Source organism: Haemaphysalis longicornis, unplaced genomic scaffold (genome assembly GCF_048455015.1).
Source record: "Haemaphysalis longicornis isolate Haplotype H1 unplaced genomic scaffold, Haemaphysalis longicornis Haplotype H1 scaffold_1, whole genome shotgun sequence".
Classification (NCBI taxonomy): Eukaryota; Metazoa; Arthropoda; class Arachnida; order Ixodida; family Ixodidae; genus Haemaphysalis; species Haemaphysalis longicornis.
The window spans coordinates 207276201-207299826 of NW_027526203.1; the positions used below are offsets into that span (position 1 = coordinate 207276201).

At 48.0% G+C, this 23626-nt stretch overlaps 1 protein-coding gene and 2 long non-coding RNA genes across 6 annotated transcripts; 1 reads left to right on the forward strand and 2 right to left on the reverse strand.

Moving 5' to 3' along the window:
• Positions 1-764: 764 nt before the first annotated feature.
• On the reverse strand, positions 765-1191 carry LOC144168081 (uncharacterized). The gene is made up of 3 exons (XR_013322158.1): positions 1106-1191; positions 960-1046; positions 765-888 (listed from the first exon to the last, which is right to left on the reverse strand). It is a non-coding gene; the product is annotated as an uncharacterized LOC144168081 (long non-coding RNA).
• Positions 1192-3743: 2552 nt separating this feature from the next.
• On the reverse strand, positions 3744-9263 carry LOC144156860 (uncharacterized). Its single transcript, XM_077688397.1, has 5 exons — positions 9260-9263; positions 5005-6003; positions 4676-4809; positions 4300-4585; positions 3744-4261 (listed from the first exon to the last, which is right to left on the reverse strand). Exons 1-5 carry the CDS (start codon positions 9261-9263, stop codon positions 3744-3746), a joined length of 1941 nt encoding a protein of 646 aa, XP_077544523.1.
• A 211-nt stretch (positions 9264-9474) lies between these two features.
• LOC144141329 (uncharacterized) lies at positions 9475-22004 on the forward strand. Of its 4 annotated transcripts, XR_013316531.1 has the most exons (4): positions 9475-9517; positions 10760-10865; positions 12796-12893; positions 15717-15813. It is a non-coding gene; the product is annotated as an uncharacterized LOC144141329 (long non-coding RNA). The 4 variants fall into 4 exon arrangements; XR_013316533.1 differs by lacking the exons at positions 10760-10865; positions 15717-15813 and adding an exon at positions 21935-22004; XR_013316532.1 differs by lacking the exon at positions 10760-10865.
• Positions 22005-23626: the final 1622 nt, after the last annotated feature.

Sequence of the window (23626 nt, forward strand, 5' to 3'; positions counted from 1 at the left end):
CGTGCATACCACATTTAAGCATATCCCTGTATCATTCAGACGTTGTGATAACATTGCTACGATATTGCAGAAACTTTAGATTTACACTTTTAACATACAAAGAACGTTTCTTCAACGTTCAAGCAATGTTTTTATGAAGTTGCAATAACACTGCTACAATTTTGCGGTAACTTTCCAGCTATAATTTTCCAACGTGCGGGTAACATTTAGAAAACGTCGCTTTAATGTTTAAGCGATGCTTCCTACAACATTACCGCGACTTAACAGATACGTTTTTTCACCACGAGGGCTACATCAGCGCACTGTTGATATGACTTTCAAGCAATATTTCTCTTACAAAGCAATAATATTGCAGCAATATACAGGTAACTTACAGTTACATGAATCTAATATACATGCAACAATAACTAGATGAAAATAATAGAAGTTAACTTTTGCCTAGAGAGACGATTGTTGACTGCATGATCAGCGAGCGGTTCAAACCTCGTCCGCATAAACTCCTGAAAGGTATAAACCGGCATTTTAGACATGTATATTCATAAATTTGATCCCTACACGGACCAACACACACAATTAATGCAGTCTGGCAAAATAACAAACTAAGAAATGGCAGAATTTTAAAGCAAGGAACATGCAGCTAGCGTAAATAACAACACCTAGACTCTTTAAAATGAAAGGACATGTGCTTTTTATTTTACCATTAATAATCGAGCCGAACACGCATTCTGTTAAAGCCATGAATTTCGCAAGTACACTGTTTCAGACGATGTCTTCGTTTTCCTCCTCCGGGGCTCGCTTGTTCTTCTGCGCCTTGACGAGTCAATTTGATGACATACTTGACAGCCATGAACCCAGTAACACGTAGGGTTGTTACTGCGACGCTTAATTCTGCGAAATGAACAAAAATTGTAGTTTATAGGACAAGTTGCAAAGTTGTTACAGCATAGACAATGTCTCACCTCTCAGAACACCAGGACTTTTGGTATACAATATGGCCTCATTGATTTTCTTGTACTGGCAGTTCAATTGAGATTTGACAGCCATTCCTGAGAAACAAACAAAAGGGCATTGCTGTAACACGTACATAGGGTGCTCAAAAGCTCACCTGCACTTTGGATGACGTTTGCTGCCAGGTGAGCTAGCTTATTCCCATGTCAATTTTGTGGTGCTGGTAAATCTTAAGGCATTTCTGAAACCAAAACAGAGTCAGAAGGGGTGCAGAAAACTGAAGTGAAGCAAATTTTAGCTAATGGAGAAAACCTTACCTAAAGGAAGGAATACAGCAAAACAGGCCGCTTCACTTTCCATTTTGTCTTGCGCTTGTTTAACTTTTTCTAATGCCTGTGTGGACACGCACATCGCATGAGTGGGTTTAGCTCAAGCATCCCTGGAAAACAGAAAAGGATATAAATACTTAATTATATAAAATACCTTACACAAATTTCTTTACAGGTAAATTCAGTAATTAACTGAGAAGTCATCAGACAGCGTGCGCAAGAGAATTTTCAATGAACAAGAGAAGCCCGCAATGAACAAAAATGAGAAAATAGGCAATTGTCAAGAATGGAAACATTACACAACTAGACAAAATTACGTACAACGGCGTATTTTCTTGGTTGCCTTATTTTACCTTTTGCTCTCGAAAAATGTGTTTAAAACTGGCCTTGAGCTGCTTTTTTTTTGCGTATGCCATTTTCTTTATAATTATAAGCATCCGACGTAGACCAGCTTTTCACATGGAAAGTTTGTGAATGCTACAAAGACGTCAGGCGTTGTTTTACATCGTAAGGCAGTTAGCATAACCAGATGATAACATATGGCTTAACTGCAACGCTAATTGTGTTCTGGAACAGCATGCCGCTGAAACTCGCGTGAAATTAAACATAACAAAGTTAAATTTATGAGATATTTTTCGCGCGCGACAGCAGCTGTGGCGAGAAGTAAATTAAAAGCCAATCGTACGTATCAAGGTTCTTGCAGAACCTACACTCGATTTCAGCATGTACTTCTGAGCGCCCACCTGATTTAAGCGCTGAATACATGTTCCACGTTTTACAACCGTACGCATTCGCAAAAGCAAGAAGGATGCTTAGAAGCTAGACGGGAGGGCAGTCTTGTTCCCGCTCTTTTACGAAGTAAACTGCGTTCGAAAGAACGAGGCGAGCTCAGAAAATCGAGCGGTTACCTTCACTGGTCGGTTGCTATGAACTTTCCGGCCCACTAATATTCGCCGTAACATGCGGCCACACAACAAAATTTCGTACAATGTTCCTTCTCCATTCTGTTTGATTCTCAGGATGGCTCCTCGTTTCTGCAAAAGCGCGCGCTTTTCGTTCACTCTCCCCAACCTAACGCACCAGCCACGGCTGTCAGGCGCAGAGAGAGAGGAACAGGAGGGGTCCGCTCTGCAAGGAACGCGCGCACGTGTGCGCGTGTGAGAGGAGGGTAGGACGTTGGCCAAGGACGTGCGTTTTCCTTTTTTTTCGGCCCTCCCCAACTTCGAGAGAGAGAGAGAAATTGTTTATTAACTTGAAAATGTTTACAGGGCGAAGTTTTGCCTCTCGGTAGAGGGCACAGGTCTCGCCGGAGGAAGAAGGAGTGAGAGGGCATTGTTGATAAGTATGATAGCAGGCTATGTGCAGACTATGTATAAAAGGCTATGTACAGACTGTATACATACGCTCTCAGGTTACCTGCAGCCTATTTACACACACTCGCGCTCACACATACACAGCCACGCACACAAGAGTGCTAACAGTGAATGGATGGCCGGTGGGTTCTGGTGTTAACAGTTCATGGGCGGGTGTTGAGGCCTGACTCGTCGAGGTACGAGAGAAGCAGCCTGAAGGCCTCCCGGTGCAGCATGAAGGGCCCCCTAGGACGCAGGATGTCCTCTGCGGTGCTTGATGGTAGCCCCAGCCGCCGGTACCCAGACACCAGTTTGTTCCGGGCACCAGCGTACGCAGGGCAGGAGCAGAGGACGTGATCCAGTGTCTCGGGGTCGGGGCAGTGGGCACAGGTGGGTGAGGCCTTGCGGCCCTGCCTGTGGAGGCGTGCTGCTGTGTTGTAGCAGCCGGTGCGGAGCCGGAGGAGGAGGGACCACTCTGTCTGGGTTATCCCTCTGGTGGGAAGGAGCCGCGGGGCCTCGCCGGTGGCCACTCGTTTGCAGGGGTGGCGGGCGGTCACCTCACACCTGATGACGCCCCTGGCAACATCGTAGCGTACCAGGGACGCAGAAACTGGGGCCGTTGGGGAAGGGTGGGCTGCTTTGGCTAATTCGTCTGCAGCCTCGTTCCCCGGTATACCGACGTGGGCAGGGAGCCACTGCAGTCGGAGGTTGCAGCCTTGTCCCTGCAGGTCGCGCAGCTTGGCAACCAGGGACATCTCGAAGTGGCCACCTCGCCCCCGTGGTGTAGATGCCTCCCTCAGGCGAAGTAGCGCCGGCCGGGAGTCGCAGAAGATGGTGGCCGCTGGCGGCAGCATGTCCGCGGCCAAGTGTAGGCCTGCCAGCTCGGCCGCTGTGGAGCTGGTGGGGAACGGCAGCCGGCATTGCCTATGAGCTCCCCTGGCCGGGGCAGTGCAGGCAGCAGCTCCTCGGCCCTCGCTTGGAAGGACCAAGCCATCTGTGTACACCAGCAGTTGTCCCGGCGGTTCCAGGTCTATGAGGGCAGCCGCTTCCTGACGAATCCCAACCTCCGGCAGTCTCGCCCGGGACCTAACTCCTGGCAGCGTGGTAGTTATGTCTAGGGGTGCGGCTGCCGGCGGCGGTGGGGGCAGAAGGCACGCCCTCTGAGGGACTTCGACATAGTCCTCGAATAGAGCGGCCATGCTGCCCATGCGGGATTGGCCTCTCGAGCGGAGCCTGGCGAGGAGGTGGTCACCTCCAGGTGCTCGGTGCAGGCGCTCCACATGTCGCAGCGCTGCGTGGCGAGCAGCTGGATGAGCCAGCTTCCAGTTTCCGTCAGGGTGCTGGCCACCGGAGAGTCTCTTGGGAGGCCGACGCAGCGCCGAAGGGCCTTTCGATGGGCCAGCTCCAGGGTCTTCCATTGGGCGTCCCTGAGGTTCACCAGGGGGAGTGCGTAAAGAACACGCGAGACAGCGCAGGCTCTGTAGATCCGGAGCGCCCACTGGTGCGAGCACCCTCTACCCTGTGCCACGAGCTGGTTGATGCCCCTAACGGCGCGGATCATCTGGTCCAGCTGTGCCCCAACGGCAGACTTCCATGAGAGGGTTTCGTCGATGGCCAGGCCGAGGTAGACGACTTTGCGTCGCCAGGGGAGGGGTCGTCCGTTGAGATACAGTGGAGCAGTGCCTCGGACTTGAGCTGGGCGCGGATGGATGGCGATGGCCTCCGTTTGGCCTCGGAGAGTCTGAGTCCCTTTCTTGTCAGGTGATTCGCCACTGCGTCGATGGCCACCTGTAGGGTCGCGCGAACCCGCCTTCCGTGTTTGGTGGGGCCCCGGGTCCAGAGTGCCACGTCGTCGGCATAAATGGCCATCTCTACCGGGTACTCCAGGGATTCCGGTAGACAGCTGGGTAGGTTCGCCATGGCAAGGTTGAAGAGGAGTGGGCTCAAGACGCTGCCCTGCGGGACACCAGTCCCCAGTCCGCGAGGGCCGCTCAGGGTCTTGCCGACGCGTACACACAGTGTGCGGTCTCTGAGAAAGCCACTTACGTACCTTCTGAGCCTTCCCTCCGCTCCCAGGCGGTCAAGTGCATCGTGGATGGTCTGGTGCGTTAGCGCATCAAAAGCTGACTTGACGTCCAGGAGCAGGAGGTACGCCCCCTCTCTCTCGTGTCGAGCCTGCTCTAGAAACGACACCACATCAGCGAGGGCATCAGCGGTGCAGCGAGACCTTCGGAAGCCACTCTGCTTTTCATCAAGGGCATTTCGTAGGTCTGTTAGCCATTCTAGTCTGCCCAGGACCACCGTCTCCTAGAGTTTCCCCACCGCTGAGGTTAGAGAGATGGCGCGATACGAGGAAGGCTCGCTAGGTGGCTTGCCAGTCTTCAGCACCGCTGTCACAATAGCCGTCCTCCAGACATGGTTGAAAAGGTCCAGTAGACGCAGTTGCTGGTCGGTGTCCAGGTTTCGTAGCATGGCGTAGGTGATGCCGTCGGCGCCGGGGGTGCTATGCCCCCGGGGGCAGCGCCGCACAGCCGTCAGGAGCTCAGCCAGTGTGATGTCTGCGTTGCAGGCCGCTTCTACCCGAGGGTCAGCTGGTCTCCGTGGCGGCTCGGCGAGGGGGACTCTGTATGGTAGCAGGTAGCAGCCTGCTCTCGTGTGGGCCAGCCCGAAGATAGTGGCCATAGGGACCGGCGTTGGAGGTGGGTGTATCGGGTTGATGCAAGGGGCAAACTGCTCTGCAAGGAGCTCAGCCAGCTCCTGCTCCCGTATCCCTGCCCCTATGGCCACTGAGTGGATTGGGCGCAGAGCGCAGACCGGCTGTGTGATGGAATTGAACAGCTTCCACGCCCGGACAGGGCCCCGGCTGCTGTCAAGGGAGCTGCAAAGGCTTTGCCAGCATCTCTTGCGCTGCTGCCTGGCGTGCCGTCTGGCTGCTGCGTCCAGTCGTCTGAAGGCCGTCCAAAGGGTGGGGGTGTTGTGGCGGATGGCCTGCTTGTGGGCTCTGGTCCTGGCGGCCCGAAGGTTGAGTGCCTTAATATCAGGCACCGGCTTTCCCCGGGTCACTTCGGTGTAGGTAGTGGCAGCTTCAGTGCAGGGAACAAGTTCCTTTAGGAGGGTGCTGTCGTCTGCTGTTTCCAGTCGTTCGCTCAGTTTTTGCCTGAAGATGGTCCAGTTGATCACGCTGCAGCGTCTGGTTTCAAAACGCCGGTACAGGGAGGACGGGGTGAGGAGTACTGGGAAATGGTCGGAGCCCCAGGTATCGTTTGCCGTCTCCCAGTTGTAAGTACAGCGCTCGGACACCAGTGTGAGGTCAATGCACGTCTGGCAGGCTCGGCGGACAAAAGTTGGGCTGCCAGTGTTGATTATCAGCAGTCCTGCAGCGACCGACGCATCGAGGATGTCCCTACCCCGTCTGTTGCTTCTGCGACTTCCCCACCCTATCGAAAAAACCCTTATGATTTTTATATGGGCCCCATAAAATTCATATGGGCCCGTAAGAATTCATATAGGGACCCATATGAATTTTTATGGGCCCATATGATACGGACCCATAAGAAGTCTAACCACATATGAATTCTTATGGGCCCATATTAGATTCCCATATGGCATCTTACGGGCACATATGATACGGACCCATAAGAAGTCTAACCCCATATGAATTCTTATGGGCCCATATGAAATCTCCATATGGATTCTTACGGGCATATATTATACGGTCCCATAAGGGATCGATCTCTATACGAATTATACGGGCTTGTTTCAACCACCATTCAGGGTTATATGTGGTTCACGAAGTCATGTGGGGGCATACGGGGCACCATGCAGCTTTCTGTGGAACTTTCTGTGCGTGATATAAAGCTATACACAGACCCACGTTGTTACCACACTGTTGCAGATCGGGCCCGTAAGGTTGTAAATGTTTTAACAAATTAAAATTCATGTGCTACATGGGCATGAATTGTGGAATAAAAGTATACATTTATTTGTGTTCACTCTCATAATGATATCTCAAACAGCGCATTAAATATGTGCACCGTACCCAACTGATTCCCTGTCATAACCGGCCGGCCAGGCCCTCAATTTTCTCGTTCGGGCAGCCAACATGACGGCTTCCTCAACGGGGAGCGGCCATTTTTCGTCGCGCTTCGGGACCTGAGTCACCCCGTCCGCTTTTCCCGCGTTTGTTTGTTTGTTTCTTTCTCCTGCCTTTCGTTGGCGCTGCTCCGAAGAGGGCACGCGGCGGAGTCGCGGGGGCCCAGGGAGAGAGGGAAACAAAGGTGCAAGACAGGGGGGACAAAGGTCCGGCACCGTCCGGCAGTGTTGTACGTAACGGCGTTCCAAGGAACGGCGTTCCTGGAACTAGTTCCTTTTTGGAGGAACGAAGGAACGCCACCGTTCCATTAAGGATCGGTGGAACTGTAACGGTAACTTGTTAGATTTTTGAAGGAACGGCAGGAACGGCGTTCCTGCCGTTACATCGCCAGGATTTGGCTGTTTTTGTTGCCAAAGCTCGAGTACAAAAATCACAAGTCGTCGTGTTTCTCTTCCTATAAGCTGCCCAATTTGTCGGCCCTTCAGCGGATTGTGCTTCCTCGAAGGTTAAAGGCAGAAAAATAACCACGCAGTGGTTCGCAGCTTAGGCTTGCTGTCATGCCGGTTGAGCTTACGTGGCGTTCGACGGGTGAACAGCGCTGCCGGAAGAATGCTTTTCACCTTTCATCGTTTGTCTGGGGTGGCCAAAATGCCCGTCTGGCCGATAGAATTGTTGGCGCCCCAGGTTCTTTGTGAAACTACCCCTTCTGTACATTGTCAGGGGTAATTACAGCATTAGTGCTCGCGAGGCGCGGATGCGTTGTTGTAGGGGCAGTTGCGCTCGCTGTGAGGTCATTCAAAGGGTCGCCGGCTCTCAAAAGAGCTGGGCGCACCGCAGTGTCTCGGGATGTCGTACTGCTCGAAGTTACAGAGTACGCGCGCAGTTCGTCACGGCGCGGTCTGTCGCCGATCTGGCGGGAATGGGCCGACGGGAGTGCAAGGTGCTTTTGTATTGCAAGCGTCGTGTTGACAAAGGGCAGTAATTCTGTCACTGTTGGGCATATTTTCGTCGCGCGCCGTATGGACAATACCTGAGAGAGGTCGCCTGAAGGTCAACTACCAGCGCTCTGAGTTGGTCGGTTTCAAGTTAAACCTGTGTTATACTTGTGCCTTGATGAATACCTGGAAGTTTGAGTGAGAGTGTTAGTGTGGATCACGTGATTGTTTGTGCTCAAATATTTGGGTTTTCTTGACCTGGCCAATCAGCGGCCCAGTGTGTGTTAGTTAGAACTTAGTAGGTCCTCGAGGCTTGGTTTTAGTGTAATAAAACCGAAGTGCTTGGTGTTCTTGGACAGTCAGAGCGAGAACTATAAAGTCCATTTACAGAAGCTTGAGTCCGGTGGGTTGACAGAACCAGAGCGAACGCGGAGCCCCTCGTGAGTTAGCTAGGTTTAGCCAGAGAAGACTCTGGTTTAGCTGAGATAATTTAAGCATTTCTCTGTTTTTTATGTGAACTTCGTTTATCGGGGGCGCAGGAATCGCGCGGCGCCGAGACTGACCATAAGAGAGAGAGATAGCTGGTTTTTTTTCGTTTTGTTTGAGCAAGTAGCAAGTTGGGTCTTCGTGGGTCTACCGGACATTTGAGAATCATCGAACGCCATCTTGCCTGCTTCAGCACCAACCTGGATTCTGTCGCCTGCTGCAATGCGTTTTCTTACTTGTAAATTTGTGCTGTACGATCCGCAACGCTTCACTTTTGTAACCCCCTTAACCAAATCCTGCAAAGGGTCCTGTAAAGTATTTTAAATAAACTGTAATATTGAATCGAATGCAAGAAATTTAATTATCTTCCTGCACGTGAGTAACTTTGTATTTGCACATCTGACGCGCAGGAACCTTACTGCGTCTATTGTATGTGTTGCACCTATAATAGACGAGCAGCAAAAACGCAGTTAGATATGTCTAGGGTTTGTGCGGAGCTTCCTGAAAAAAAAAATTGTCAGGGAGCGTTCCTTTTTATTATTTTTATTTCTAGATAATCTGCTGCCGGCGGTGTTCATATTCGTATAATATACGTAGTTCGATTATAGTTTTAAAATTCGAACTCTATTTTACCTATCAGACCCTATATTTTAATTTAAAAAATTGAATGTAACGTTAAAGTAACGAAACGTTCCAATTTTTTAACTGGAACTGGAACGCGTTCCTTTCGAAATAAAGGAACTTGTAACGGTAACTCGTTTCAAAATTGGGAAGGAACGAGGAACGAGGTTTCGTTCCTATTTTAGAGGAACGTGTACAATACTGCCGTCCGGCGATCGGGGAAGTTTATCTGGGTGGGAGCGGCTCAGCGGGGGCTAGGGGCAGTCGGCTGGAGATTTTTCAAGGTGCAAGACGCTGGCGCGGCTTTAGCGAAGTCCGTCGTTAGGCCCACGGCGGGACGACCAGCGCCTCCTCTACGGGAAGGAGTTCGCCTCGTCGTCGTGGTAGTCGTGGGTATGAAGGCCGACCAGACCTCGCACACCGGATCCCCGAAAGGCAAGTGTCTGCTACCACCCGGTGGATATAACGCTTTTCGGCTGAAAGCGTTATTCTCACCCATGCGTCACATCCGTATCCGGCTGTTTTTTTTGCATCAAAATGTTTTACAAATTTGCAGACATAAATATTTTAAATGAGGCTTTATTTTAGGAACGTTCGCCTGCTATGTTTTGTACAATTATTTCTTTTCTGTGATGTAGTCGTGTGGCTACCGTTGTTTTCGTGCGAGCCGATGTGCGAGCCATGTGCGAGCGATATGGCCATGGATATGGCCGCGTAACGATTCCCGCATCGTTCAACGTTCTTTCTACAGTGGTAAGTGGTACTGTTTATTGTTCAATCGCTTGTTTTGCTGCGATACCTTACCGCTTGACCTTGTGATATGTGTAAAATTATATACACTTCCCATTCTTTTGTCCTATGCTCCTTAGATCCGCCACAGTTGAGCGCGAAAATTTTCAGACAAAGGACGCGCCTACTAGTTCGGACCCGTGGCTTTCGAACTTATCGCTAATGCGTATATCTGCCCATCTTCCATCTATGTGCCTTACAAGAGGCCACGCACGATATCGCGTACGCTGGTGGCAATGCAAATTCTTCAGCATCGGTTGCGAACAAGTGTCCGCTTGTCTCAGGTACTGCAGGAGTGTTTGTAGCTGGGCTAGTTGGTTCGTTGCCCGGATTGAACTGCGCTAAGACGGGACAAAGTGAAGCGAAACAACCACGGGAGCTGATTAACCACAGTTTGTTTTGGAAGGAAATATTATTTATAGGGGAGCAAACCGATCATGGTTATCTGTGTACGCATTGCGGCACGCGGAGAAACAGATCAAATAGGCGGTAATAGTGCGTATCTAACATGAGTTGCAGCGTCTTGCGGGTGACACGTGAACCTCTCCTATCTCGCCAAATATGCGATTTCTCTGGACCGAGAGTGCATGCCGCTCAGGAGCTTGTTGACTGTGCTGTGCAGCAGCTGATCTGGATACCCAGCGGAGCGGAGACGCTGGATTTAGAAGGCAATAGCCATCCCTCTTCACGTCCTGCGAGCACTCGGTGCAATCCAGTTTTGGGGCTCAAATCTAGCATCTCCGCTCTGCTGGGTATCCAGATCAGCTGCTGCACAGCAAGCCAACAAGCTCCTGGCCGATATGCACTACAGTCAAATGCCCGTATAACAAAGCGTGTGGGACCGCGATACTTGTTCGTTACACACGTCTATTCATTTTATACGTCATGCACTTCAGTGACCCAATAAAGTAGATAAGCATACTGAGAGAAATAATTGTCAGAATTAAACTGCAGTAGGCGAAATAAAGTCAGCAATTTTCTTGTGCAGAGTAGTAAGATGCACTGAATGCGTACCCACCACTGACCTGCTGCTATTGAAGTGCACAGTGATCTGCGGAGCGAGTTCTGAGAGTGACGAGATCTATATCTGCAGCACATCAAACGCTGCTACCGCTTCGCGGTAGTCATAACGCTCAGCTCCATACAGGAGAAGCTATTCCTCACTGCTCACCTGATCATTTGTGGCGTCCCTTTTCTCTATGATAGCCTCCACGGTGTGGTCACTTGTCAGGTCAGAGCAAACCAAGGCCTGGTCTTCCACCGAGACATTTCCGTCGGCCGTCACAACCGATGCTACGATGCAACACGCACTGTATGTGTTTAATGATTCCTACAGCTACCTGGCTGAACTGGATGACTCACGGCACACCCATCAGCTGCCCGTTACCACGTGTGCAACCGCACACATGGTGACATGTGGTATTCGTTATCAGACCACAATTCAGCAATTGGGAATGCATTAATTCTTCTATTAAACAGGCAAATTTGCTGTAGTGGTCTTCACAATACATAAGAATCTGGCCAGGCCATATGGCATGCTTCCTTGTACAGACTATTTCGTAGTTGAAGCGTTCGTTGTAGTGGCGTTTGACTGTATACAGCTCCAAAGAAAATCCCGCCAGAAGGGCGCAAGGAGAGCAGTCATCCCGTACGTCTGCTTTTCTCATCGACCAACAAGCTGAGGGGGCTGTGCAGAAGAGCTAAGCTAGAGAAAGTGCGCAAGAGCTGTACTAAGAATCTGGCAAAACCCTCTGTCAAATGCGACGAGGAAGTCGTATACGAAGTTCCACCATCCCACAATCATACATTGGTCAGACAGGGCGATCAACGACCAGCAGCATGCTTGCCCAGCACGTGAAAAGTTGCGATCTGTTTAAGCCTGATTTTGAGTCCTGTCTCAAAAAGGCACGCAGAGGCCAGCGCGCATGTGAGATATGCATGAGCATGCTGTCCGTGGCCCTGGTGGGCAGAGAAATCGCATATTTGGCGAGATAGGAGAGGTTCACGTTTCACCTGCAAAACGCTGCAACTCATGTTAGATACGCATTATCACAGCCTATTTGATCTGTTTCTCCGCGTGCCGCAAAGTGCACACAGATAACCATGCTCGCTTTGTTTCCCTATAAATATTTCCTTCCAAAATAAACAGTGGTTAGTCAGCTCGTGTGGTTGTTTCGCTTCACTTTGTCCCGTCTTAACGCTGTTCAATCCATGGCGAGGTACCGCCGCCAACAACTATCTGTACAGAGGCTATAAGTTAAAATCCAAATTTATACAGGCTTTTTTTTTTCTTTTCGTTTTTGCACAGGCTAAGACTAGCCTTAAATGCACAATTTCTTATATTTCTAAGTGTAGCAAAGAACCTGAACATTAGCAGATGGACACTTTTCCAGTGGCTATGTCCTGTCATGTCCTGTTGGTGGACAATCTTCCGATAAGGTTATGTGCCATGCAGCGCTTTTGGAAGGAGACGAAGTGTGTCCTCGCACAGCTCGAACCTCAGCCCCGGTTTCCTACGTCCGCTCGAACTCTGCCTGACTTGACGACGTGACCGTTCCCAGGTGTCAATAACCGTCATCTCATAAGCAATATTTTTCTTAGCTGGAGAAAGAGCATACCACTGTTCACCATTAAGTGCTATCATTACACATTTTGTTTATCAGTGTTGGAATACTCAGCACAGTCTTTCAACACTGCGTCAATGCGTGTGTGAGAGAAAGAGAGGGAGAGCTAGGGCTATGTTACAGTAGTTGCGTCCTAGTCAAGGTAGTTTTGAATTATTGGGCAGTGGCAGTGGAGTCTGGCTAGGATATGCACGTGCATTACTGACGAGTGCCAAGTGCATGTGTAAATGCATTCTTTTGCACCCCACGGCTGAATGTTGTACACTTAGTGCTGCATGTTGGGACTAACATTGTAGAGCGTTCAACAATGCTCTTGAAAGAAACACACACAGTGCGCAAAACAACGGGACGAAAGACGGACGGATGTACAACACAAGCGCTGTGTGTGTTTCGTTCAAGATGATTTACCAACTCGCCCAACTTTCGGTGTTACAACAATGCTCGTTGACAAGTTCTGAACTTTCATATCTAATGTAAGCGTCAACCAGAGTGTCATAATTGTGCTGTCTGCCATCTTGTCGTGCTAGCTGAGCCTGCATGAAGGCAATTTGGGCATTTACTGTGGATCACCTGAAAGCTTGCAACAGTGATGCTTGGAAGACAAACCTATCATTGCAGTACCTGTACCCCAAAGGCTGTATCCACCTGGATGGCCCCGGAGAACCATGGCCACCGCTAAAGTGGATGGTGTTCACCTTACCAAGCACAGCGGTTAGGTAAGTGCAATTGCAACTCGAGTATTGAAGTAATCTGAGTTGCCATAGTCTGGCCCATGTTCTGCAGTAGGCTGCAGAATGAACCAATGGCCCACCTCCCCTTTTCTGCTACTAAAGTTGCTACTGCTTTTAAAGTCCAACTGCACTCAAAATTTCGACTTCTTCATAACACTATTTCCATATAGTCTGCTGAAAAAGAAACCAAGCTTGCAAAATACAGCAGCTGAAATACGCACGTGGACGCTGCAAGCGGTCAGCAAAAATTGGCGATTTTGAAACCGAAATCGAGGAGAGCGCAGCCATTAAAATGACGTTGCAGCCATCCAGCGAGCGGACAGCAGCTCAGGAGCAAGCCTGCGCACAAGCTTTATGTGTGCACGGGGCAGCAAATGGGTGGAGCATTCGCAGGAGAGCTCGACCGGTTCTCCAGCTGCGTGGCTGGCCAGAAGAAGAAGCCTCGGACGGCCGGACCGTCACAGGCATGTCACGGGTGTTTATGTGATCCGCTGGCAGGTGGCGGAGCTTTTTTTAACCCTTTGAGAGTCGGGGTTTTTTTTTTCTCTCTCTCTCTCTCTCATCAAACGCACGGTGTCTGAACGAAATGTTTTTCATTCTGGTTTCTGTTTCGTTCCATAAATAAAAGTTCCGTTCCGTTTCAGCTCCGGAACGAAAAAAATAATGGTTCGTAATGGTTCATAACGGTTCGTGTTTGCGCAAACAAAATTTAGATTTGTGAAATTGTTGAAAAGAATGAGAATTATCAAATATTGTTTAAAAAGGTGAAGTCATGCCTAATATATTTAGAAAAATATAATTTCTGAGGAACTCATATAGTTGTGATGTTATTGTTAAAAGTTTAAAATGGTCTGTCTCATGGAACACTGTAAAACTCCTGTCTTTAATCTTAAAAGAGATAGTATGAGAACAGGTACCAATGCATTAACATCAGTACCTTCAGCAACACCCCCACCCCCCCCTACCCCTCTCGATATATACCCAGACGAAGGCATAACAGCACGAAAATTGGTGAAAACTAATGGCGCACATCTGCATTGGAACCGTATTTCTCGAAAAACTATTAGAGATAGTACTGCCCTGCCCAAAACTGTTGCTTGCGCTGCTTAAGAAATGTTTTCCGCTGCACTTTCGCAGCACTTGCATACAAGTGCAACATGAGTTGTAGCTGTTTGCATTGAGTGCGGCTGTAATCTGCTGTACGCGCTGGTAGTGGTGTATGTTCACACCAAAGGTTACATTTTTTCCTCATTGTTTTTATATCTTGTTTTAAAATATTAGTGTTTATTATACATGTATCACACCCCCTAAACAATGTAGGGATAATGTAGGTATTTTATTAAACTAACCAAATAAATAACTAAGGCCGTGACGTCTGCATTGCAGCCAGATGACCGCAGCAATAATGCGTGGGGCTCAGCACTGCGCCTATCGAAACAAACGGAGAGAGTATGGGAGCAGGCAGCAAGCCTTCCTAAGGAGAGTGGGTGAGAGAAACACGAAAGACGATTTTATGCCAGATAATCAAAGCAATTTTCCATCTCGCTTAATGTAAATTGAAATGATTCCTGAAATACCTGAAATTGCCACTCAAACCGCAAACCGAAACGAAATTATTTCGTTTTTGCTCCTGAACGGCGGAATAATATTGTGACATTCTCTTTTCGTTCCAGCCAGAAACATCTTTTTTTTTTCCAGTTTTCGTTTTGTTTCGACACCATGGTCAAATGCGACCCCCCAGGGTTGATTTATTTATTGCTGATTGAAATTCTTCGGATGAATTTATTTCAAGAAAAAATTATCGTAATTTTTGGTGACCATAAAGTGACAAAAAAATCGTTTGTGTTGTTACATACATGTGGTTTATTCATGAGTAACACAAGAAAAATTCTAGAAAAACAAGAGAGTAACAAGCCGGCACCTTTTGAGTGAATCGAAATCAGATAGACATCAGTTTCGCGGGCGCAAAAAGCGGGAAGCACCCGGAGGACGATACCAAAACCAGCCGCTGCGCACGCGCGGCCGGATGTGCGAGCGATAGACGGCGCACCGCTCCTAAAAATACAATAAAAGGAGAAAAGGGCCTTCACAGGCGCCCTTGGTCTGTGGCAGGCACAAGAAGCGAGAGGCGCCCGTTGGGCATAAGGGGCCTGAGGTGGGCAATGCCCAGTGCGCCCCCTTGTTACCGGATGTGCAAGCGATAGCTGGCGTGCCGCTGAAGTAAATCATAAAAAATAAAATGAGCCCACAGCAAAGTACCGGCAGTTCTTCTATGGAAACAATAATGTGGAATGTGTGAATCCCGAACGCGCAAGCAAATCCCATGAGTATTGGAGGCTGTGCTGTGAGCAGCTGCCAGTAACAGCATATCCATTCCTTCACCTACATCACGTCCGGCCTTTGGTAGTGGCGCGCTCTCGTGCGTGTGTTTTTTTTTTTCTTCCCCCTCCTTTTGTTTTGAAAACACATATTTTTACAATCCGTTTGCGTAGCACAGGCTGGTATTTCGAACTCAGTGTTTTGCATTTACCACTCTTTTTATGTGTACTATTGGGTGATAGTATTTTTACATTGGTGAAAATTTGAGCAGATTTTGGCCTTTAATTTGAACTTGAGGGCAAACAAGATTGCCCATCAGCACACACTACTTTTCGTGTAATCCAAAGTTGAATATGAAAGGTCAATGCATCACTAGCCACCGCAGCATTACAAACCCAATGCATTCTTCCCGATGTTGTTTGAAATGGTTCGCTTGTGTGCCTGTATGGTTATTTTTGCTGTTCTTAGGGAATGTATCTGTCTTTGCAGTCAGTGCTACCTGCTCACCACATCTTGCTATCCGGGAGTGCCCGGATACTGGAACAGTATTGTGTTGGGGAAAAAAAAGGCTGTACAACAATAAAATTGTGACAAACAAAAAAAAGCAAAAATGTCAGGGTTGCTCCACACAGAAAAAACAAAAATTTAAGATATGCATTGTGTACACATACTAGTGGTGCAAAACTCCTACAAATATGACATCCCTTACTAAAATTTCTTGAACTACAAAAAAAAGAGTTATCCCTAGTGGATTTTATGCCTCTGGAGAAAGCAGTTCCTCGAACTTGTGAAACATAAGTTGTTTGCACATGCTTGCAGAAAACATGGTTTTCTGGCCCAATTATTTGTTCGTAGCACAATTTATAGTTTCCATGCTTTTGCTTTTTCTGGGGCTTGTGTTGACAGGGGTACCAGGTTCCCAGCTGGTTCTACACTTTCGCTTTCCATGCAAAAATACGATGAATAAGAATTGTCCTCGGAGTCAGCACTCCTAATATCATCCAAACGTTTACATGTGGGCTTGTCAGAATCACTAGAAAGGCGGCGTTTCCATGGCATGGTTGCAGGTGATGCCATAGCCATTGCTTATCTTCAGGGCACCCATCACATAACTCTGGCGGCGCTTTATAAAAATAGACACCTCGCAATAAAACAAAAGTGAAGAAGAAGTAAATGTCTCAGTAGATGGAGCCAGCTCTTAGTGCGTGCTCGGAAAGCGCCAGATTCGAATGGAAAAATATCAAAATTTGAACTTGAAAGCATTGATAAACTGCTATCGATTTGAACAGGCGTGGGCAGGAAAGTGGTAATATTGGTGTGTGCACTGTACCACTAATCAAACGTACTTGGCTAGTTCAAACTCAGGTTAATTTGAACAAGTTTCATTTTTGGTGCTCATTGCTTTCAGTTGGCCGTACGTCATTAAAACCCATATAATCATAACCGACCAAATTTTTCGTCTCCTTAGAGTTTGAATTAATGAAGTTTGTCTGCATTGTTTTGTCAAGCTCTGTCTAGTAATTGTTTCTTTTGTTTGGTTTTGGGTTTTTTTTTCTATAAAGTTGAGCCCGCTTGTTTCAGATGTGGCAAACTGGCACGATGGTGAGCCTTGATGAAACATAAGGTTAGGCTTCTCTTAAAGATGTATGTTTATCCACTTATTACATAAATGTGCTGGCTAAGGCTATATGGTGGTTGTGGTTTGTGATGGGAAAAGGAAAGGAAATTCACTGAAAATATTTTGAGCTCGGCAGGGAGCTCACCTGGCCGAGCTCAAAATATTTCCAGTGACTTTCCTTTCCTTTTCCCGTCGCAAACCACAACCACCACCAATGAATAACTAAAGTTACACCTCTCTAGCTGAAGTAAAAAATCGCGCCAATCCACCCCGTGAATGTGGTTGGAAAGCAAAGCTGTAAACGGCACCCAGAACGATTACCCATGAAACATCACTTAAATTCACTCACATCGCTCTACAAATAGTAAAACAAGAGAAAAGTGAAATGCACACAACCACACCATTTATTACTTCAAAGAGATATTCTTGGTAAGGTTAAATCAATGCATGATGCATGAACGGTGTTTGGTTGAGTTGTATTGGTGTAGCACAAGTGAGGAAACTTTTTTTTTTATAAAATGAAAGCTCCAACCCGGTGTTAGACGATCTGACTTCTCCGCCTCTGCGCCGCGGACGGAAGCGACGAGATTTGCGCAGATAAGGAGGAGGAAGAGGAAGAAATACTTCTGTTAAAGGGACACTGAAGTGAATTTGTCAAGCTCCCGTTTTTGCTTGCACTGCGTAGACTGGCTCAAATTAGCACACTTTTCATCGTTTATCCGGTTGACAAATCAGTAATTATTTTACAAAGCGTGAAAGAAGAAAAACTACCATGAGCGGTTTGCGGCGGCCGCACCAACTAAGGCTGTGACGTTGGGAGGAGGGGCGCCGTGATTGGACGATGCCCAAGATTAGCAATCACACAAGTTTCGGTTTCGGTTCTGTAAAACATAACCAATGGCGTTGTTGGATGGGCATTCTCAATATCTCAGTAATCATCGTACAGCGCTTCTGCCATGTTGTCGGCTGTAAAATGCACAAGATAAGCCTCCCAGGACGCCTTGTAGTCGTAGCATTCACTAGCCGAGACCTACGCAGTGCATGAACGCCCTCCGCGTACCCGCAGGCGCCCAAATGTCATGCGCTTTTCCCCCATATTTGGAGCTTGCCTCTCTCATGCCTGTATCGTAAAAAGCGTGTTCGCACAAGGCCAAGGGTCTGTTCATTCTGGCCTGTGCCCACTGCCTGCAAGCAGTCGGTGCTTATGGCAACAGCACGCCAACGAGAAGTCGCTAGCGCGCCAGTGCCAGCCTGCGCGCGTTTTGTGAACTAGTTCGTGTAGCCATGAACGTTGCGGCCCCAAAAAAGGTGAACTCAATATAGAAAACATCGGCGGAAAACAAAAAAGTTAACTTACAAAAAAAAAAAGCACCTACCCGCGGGGATTCGAACTCGTGACTCGCAAAACATCTAGGGTGAATTCCTAGCGCCCCGGCCAGGCCACGGAGGCCACGGAGCGCGACGCGAATGCCTTGCTAATATAGGGTATATATTGTACAACCAGTTTACACTTTTATTTAGTTTTGGCATTTCAAGCCGCTTAGGTGACTATTTGTTGTACTGCGATCGTGCAGTAAGCGTCGCCCGAGTTTCCACAGTAGCTCACGTCTAGCAATTGCATTTCGTAGACGGAAAAGCGTTCGCAGATGCGTAGTCGTGCTGCTGACCGCTGTGCTTGTTCGCCCAGCGCAAAAAAGTGCTTCCCGCGCCCTAGTTTTACGCTGTACGGTAAAACTATCAGTTGATTTTATTGCCTTAGTACCTATATTGACTTCGCTGACTCTTCTCCCGCCTTCAAGAGGCCTTATATTTTCCTACTGGCGTACCAGTCAGCGAAGCGTCGCATGTGCGCTTGTGTGAAGCGACCTTGACTTGGAGCTAGATACAGTGTACAAACAAACCAAGTAAAGAAAGGCAGATTCTTCCATTCACAAACGTGTCCTGGCTTCGTTTCAACTAAGCGAACGAATTGCGACCAAGCAACTTTTTTTTAACCTCCTTGATTGCGACGACCCGCCGGCGGCCGGCGGACGAAACGCTGGGCCGACTGACTCTGTCGGCCGGGGAGCCGTGCAGTAGCGCAGCCGTGGCGCAGCCAATTGCCAGCTCATCCCCTCCTGACGTCACACGAAAACACCACAGAAAATGGGCGAGCGTAAAGAGAGGAGGACAGCATTTTCGAATTAGTTTTTCTACTAAATAAAATCGCGTAAACGCGCCTAGAGTGGTCGAAACATGGCCTGGGGACTCCGGACTACAATTTGCGCTAGTAATCCGGCAATGTTTACATATTACTTCAGTGTCCCTTTAAGATTTCTGAACGGCCCAGAGTGCAACCCTGGGAGTGATTCCTTATTCTGTGGGGCCCATATGCAGTCCGCGCGCACTGTGTTCTGTCCACCCGCTTAAGCTGGGTAGGTAGAGAGGGCCTGGACAGCAGCATCTCTCATTGCTCTTGTTGGGTAGTTGACGGAAAGAGAGGAGGGGGCTCAGGGCTAAAGTCGCACACCCCGATTACGGGGCGGTGTGTTCCTACTTCTGAGCAAAATTTACATTCTGCGTCGTAGCGATTCGGATACATTAAGTGAAGACGCGTATACTGTGGGAAGTAGGCCGGATTGTATGAGCCGTAGGGTAGTTTGTTGTTCTCTGGAAAGGTCAGGGTAAGGCGAAGGTACAGTCTGTCTCAGAAGGCGATAATGCTGGGTTATCTCCCTGAACGTGACAAGCGGGTGACTGTCCTCGTGCAGATCCATAGCACGGGTGGTAAAAGCGCAGGCTTGTTGGGTGGGCGCATTTGTTGCGCTCCATTGAAGCGTGAGGGGGTACCCAGATGAGCTGAATGGAAACGTTTGGGGAGTGGTTTTTTAGCACGCGCAGTGCAGGTCAGGACACCCAACCCGGCTGGTAATTCTAGAGGCTTGCTTGGAATCGGTGACTACCCTCCGAACCCCTGGTTGAGTGAGAGCCAGGGTGATGGCTGCCTCTTCTGCTGCCGTCATTTCTTGGGTCCTAAGCGAGGTACACGCGAGGAGGTTGGTTCTGGATGTAGCCACGATGGTGGCGTATCGCTGCACTCGATGTTTGGAGGCGTCTGTGTAGATAACTGCATGATCCCCACCGAGGATGGTGTTTAGCACTTGAGCCCGTGCTTTTCGGTGAGCCTCGTCATGTGAAGGGTTCATATTTCTAAGAAAAGGGAACATCTTTAGTTTTAGTCGCCAAGAGTCTGGGAGTACGTCAAGCGGAGTGACATTCTGGGTTGCCCAGCCAATCTTGTGAAGCATGCGGTTACCCACCGCAGTTCTGAGTCGGACCTTCTGGTTAGACAGATGGCCTTCTATCAGCTCTTCCACAATGTTGTGGAGCTCCGTGCTAAGCAGCCTCTGTGTGGACGCACTCATGAGAAGACCAATGGCCCGCTCGACCGCCTTTCTAATCATTATATAAAGCATCTTTATGTCTTCCTTGTTGAGAGGAAGACAGGGGGTTGACGTAAGTGACTCTCGAGAGGACAAAAGCTTCAATTAATCGAAAGGTACTGGATTCCTTTAGGCCTCGCTTCTTGGTGGCAACTCGCCTGATCATATGTATGATTTGATTAATGCTGTTTTTGAGGCGCTGCAAGGAGACGTCACTCTTGGTGTTAGCCTCGAGATGTTGGCCCAGGATCTTGATGCTGGGGCTTGGAGTGATGGCCTGGCCATCAAGGAGTATTTGAATGTATTCCTTGATTTGGCATGAGGGTGGACGACAAGGAGCTGTGATTTTTACGTGAACACTGGAGGCCACAGGCTTTAGCACATTGGTGGACTAGAAGTGAGATGCCATGCATTGGTGTGAGCTTCCTTTAATTTTTGTAGCTGTTAGCACATGAGCAAGGTGCGCACAGGGCCGCTAGACGGGCGTGAGTGGTCGCGTGACGCTTTCACGTGGCATTCAGCGAGAACGCAGGGGGTAAACCCGTAGATGTGCTTCGTGAGTACACCACCTGTCTTCCCCGTCTTCGCGTGGGCTCGTAGCTAAATCGGTAAGACGACGGGCTCTAGCTTTGTTAGTCTCTTAGTTCCAGGTTCGATTCCCAGCGGTGCTAGTAAATTATTTTATTCGTTCGCTGGAGTTTTCTCGTGACACCAACGGTCGCGAAAGAACCCTTGGGGGGTAGAGGTAAAAAGCTTTGCTTTAATACACTTCGAAAATTTTCCGTTTACAGTAAAATGTGTATGCTGGCAGACCATCCAAGGCACACATAAATTAAGCAGCGAAGTGAAGTTACCCTTTGTACAGACTGCATTTTACTAGCGAAAAATAGACGAGGACGAAGAAGAAGTACACAGGACACGGTCTAGCGAGTACACAGAAGTATACAGGTCTAGCGAGTGGCCTGTGTACTTCTTCTTCGTCCGCGTCTATTTTTCGCTAGTAAAATGCAGTCAGATAACCAACTAGCCCAACTTTATGCCTTAACTTTGTACAGACACTTAAGAGATTTTGTTGAACAGAAGTGGGGAAGGAAGGGAAAGAGATTTTGTTGAACCGAAGTGGGGAAGGAAGGGAGCATGAATCAGGTAAATTTTAATCTGTGTCCGGCTTTTGCTGGGTAGCAAAATCTGCTCAGTGAAGTCTATAGGGTGTTCACTGAGCAGTGAACTGTCGCAGTTCTTGAGTGAATGGCAGCGGTAGGGCAACTTTCTATGATATTCACCTCGTGCAGTAATCTCTAGGCAGGTGCTTGCTATACAAGCAACACTAGCGACCAACTGCAGTGCTCCGGCCTTGCTTGTAGCAGGAATCGTATGCACACCAAATTCTCATAATAATGCATTCCTTGTGTGCCTGTAATGGCCTTCACTCTATTCAAAATTGTCCACCTGGCAGCCACAAGTGGGTTCGCTGCAGTGTTAACCTCTGCGTTCACGCGGACCAAGAAAGGCTGCTGCATAGTATTATTGCCCGTACGCACCTGTTTTATTGTGCATGACATTCTTTGTAAATTGTGTGGCAGATAATTGCAGGCGAGTTTTTTCTCATGCCAGTAATTGCTGCATTTCTTCTATGTACTGCCATGTTTCTTTTAATCTCCATGCAGGTTCAAGCAGCCGTGGCCGTCTGCAGGCGTAGCCCTGCCAAGCACCAAGGCTTCTTTTTGGTCTACAGTACATGTGTGATACCCAGAAATGTATGACATCTGCGTGATGTACACTTGTTGCATTAATAAAATTGGGAGCACTGTTCCACTGTTCACTTTTTTGTCAGGTTACACACAAGTTGAGAACATGTATGAAGACTTTTTCATTGTTCAAGCATTTTTCTCATTGCAAAAAGTTTCCTATTATACTCTTTAGCCTAGGCAGTGTTGCACACTATGTATGAAATGGAGTATACTGGCATGCTACTTTTGCAAAATAAATAGTCTTCAAGCCACATCGATAATTTAATTTCATTACCTGTGAGCAATAGGTGGAGCATGTTGGCAAAAAATTTTACCGTGTATCCGTCATTAGAAAGAGATCAGTACAGATTAAAAGGGAGCATGTGGCTGAGGTGGTGCTGCTTTTGTGCCGCTGCCGACATTGGTAGGGAGACGCCAATGGTGTGAAGTAGAAGCACTGCTCACCGCCTGCCTGTGCTGTAATACCGGGGACACGCCATCTCGATGGCTCATGTGGGCTTTGAGTCATGTCACCTCTTGCACGTGTGAAATGGAGTGTGCAGCTGGTGAAGGGGGGCAAAAAAGGAAAGGCTGAATATGACAGCCATGGACAGCCAACACTGGTGGACAACATAAAAGACGGGTAGCCAACACCACTGCTAAACAGGGCAGACGTGACCACTTAAATGGTTAGAGTGCTAAAGTTGGCACGGTGTACAAAAGGCGTGAGAGCAGTGCCTTCTTTGGACATCCAAAGCCAGAGCAAGACTCGTGCATCAGGCAGCAGGGCCAAAAGAGTGCATGCATAGACAGATAGGAGAGGACCCTCACACATGCAGTTGTGCCTGCTGACCCATCATTGAGTGGAGTATTTTTCGTGCCCATACCAAAGCCACACATCCAAGCTCAACAAGGAGAAAGCAGTGTCATTGAGTTTTGGTAAATAAAAGTTTATTCTATTTTGCGACTCATCTTATGAATAAAATAAGCGCAAAAAGTAACAGTGTGTCTCAAAGTAACCTTTCGTAGCACTGAGACCTATCGCACTAGGAAAAAGTGCACCATTGAAATAACGGCAGAGATAATTTATGATAAAAGCACAGGATGCGTACTTTACCGCTTCGGAATAAATTTAGCTTTGTCATTGTCGAGTGTTTCTCAATTTTATAAAAATCTTAATTTTACAGCAGTTTTGGCAATTCCTATTGACTTCCTAAAATGTTGAAGCTGTACAATAAGGAGCCCTGGACAAAAGGACAAAGTGATGTAATGGCTAATAAAATTACTAATTTTAGCCAATAAGCCACAATAAACCAATATGAGTTAGCCAGTAACTTCAAAACTGCTTGACATGATGCTAAAATTTATGGCACTCTTCAATGTGGTCATCCTTCAACAAGCTTTGGTCACGTACGACTAATCAAACTAGTTAGTCATTTACAGCAAATAAACAACGTCAATCAAGCAGAGAATCTCAATTGACCCATACTTTCTAGCAATAATTTAATTTTGTTTGTATACGGCTAGGGTTCCGTGTATTCTTGTTCTCCGTCAACAAAAACGCATGTGCCCTTCTCTCCCCCGCGCTCCATTTACATTCGTGACTACTTTCCTCCAACTCCCCGCGGT

Excerpts from the sequence above, each read along its gene's own strand:
- LOC144156860 (XM_077688397.1), bottom strand. Across the intron at positions 4,810-5,004 it reads GACAGCGGTGCTGAAGACTG|AGCAGGCTCGACACGAGAGA; the intron begins GCAAGCCACCTA and ends TGTCGTTTCTAG. Across the intron at positions 4,262-4,299 it reads GTCCGAGGCACTGCTCCACT|TCGTCTACCTCGGCCTGGCC; the intron begins GTATCTCAACGG and ends GGCGACGCAAAG.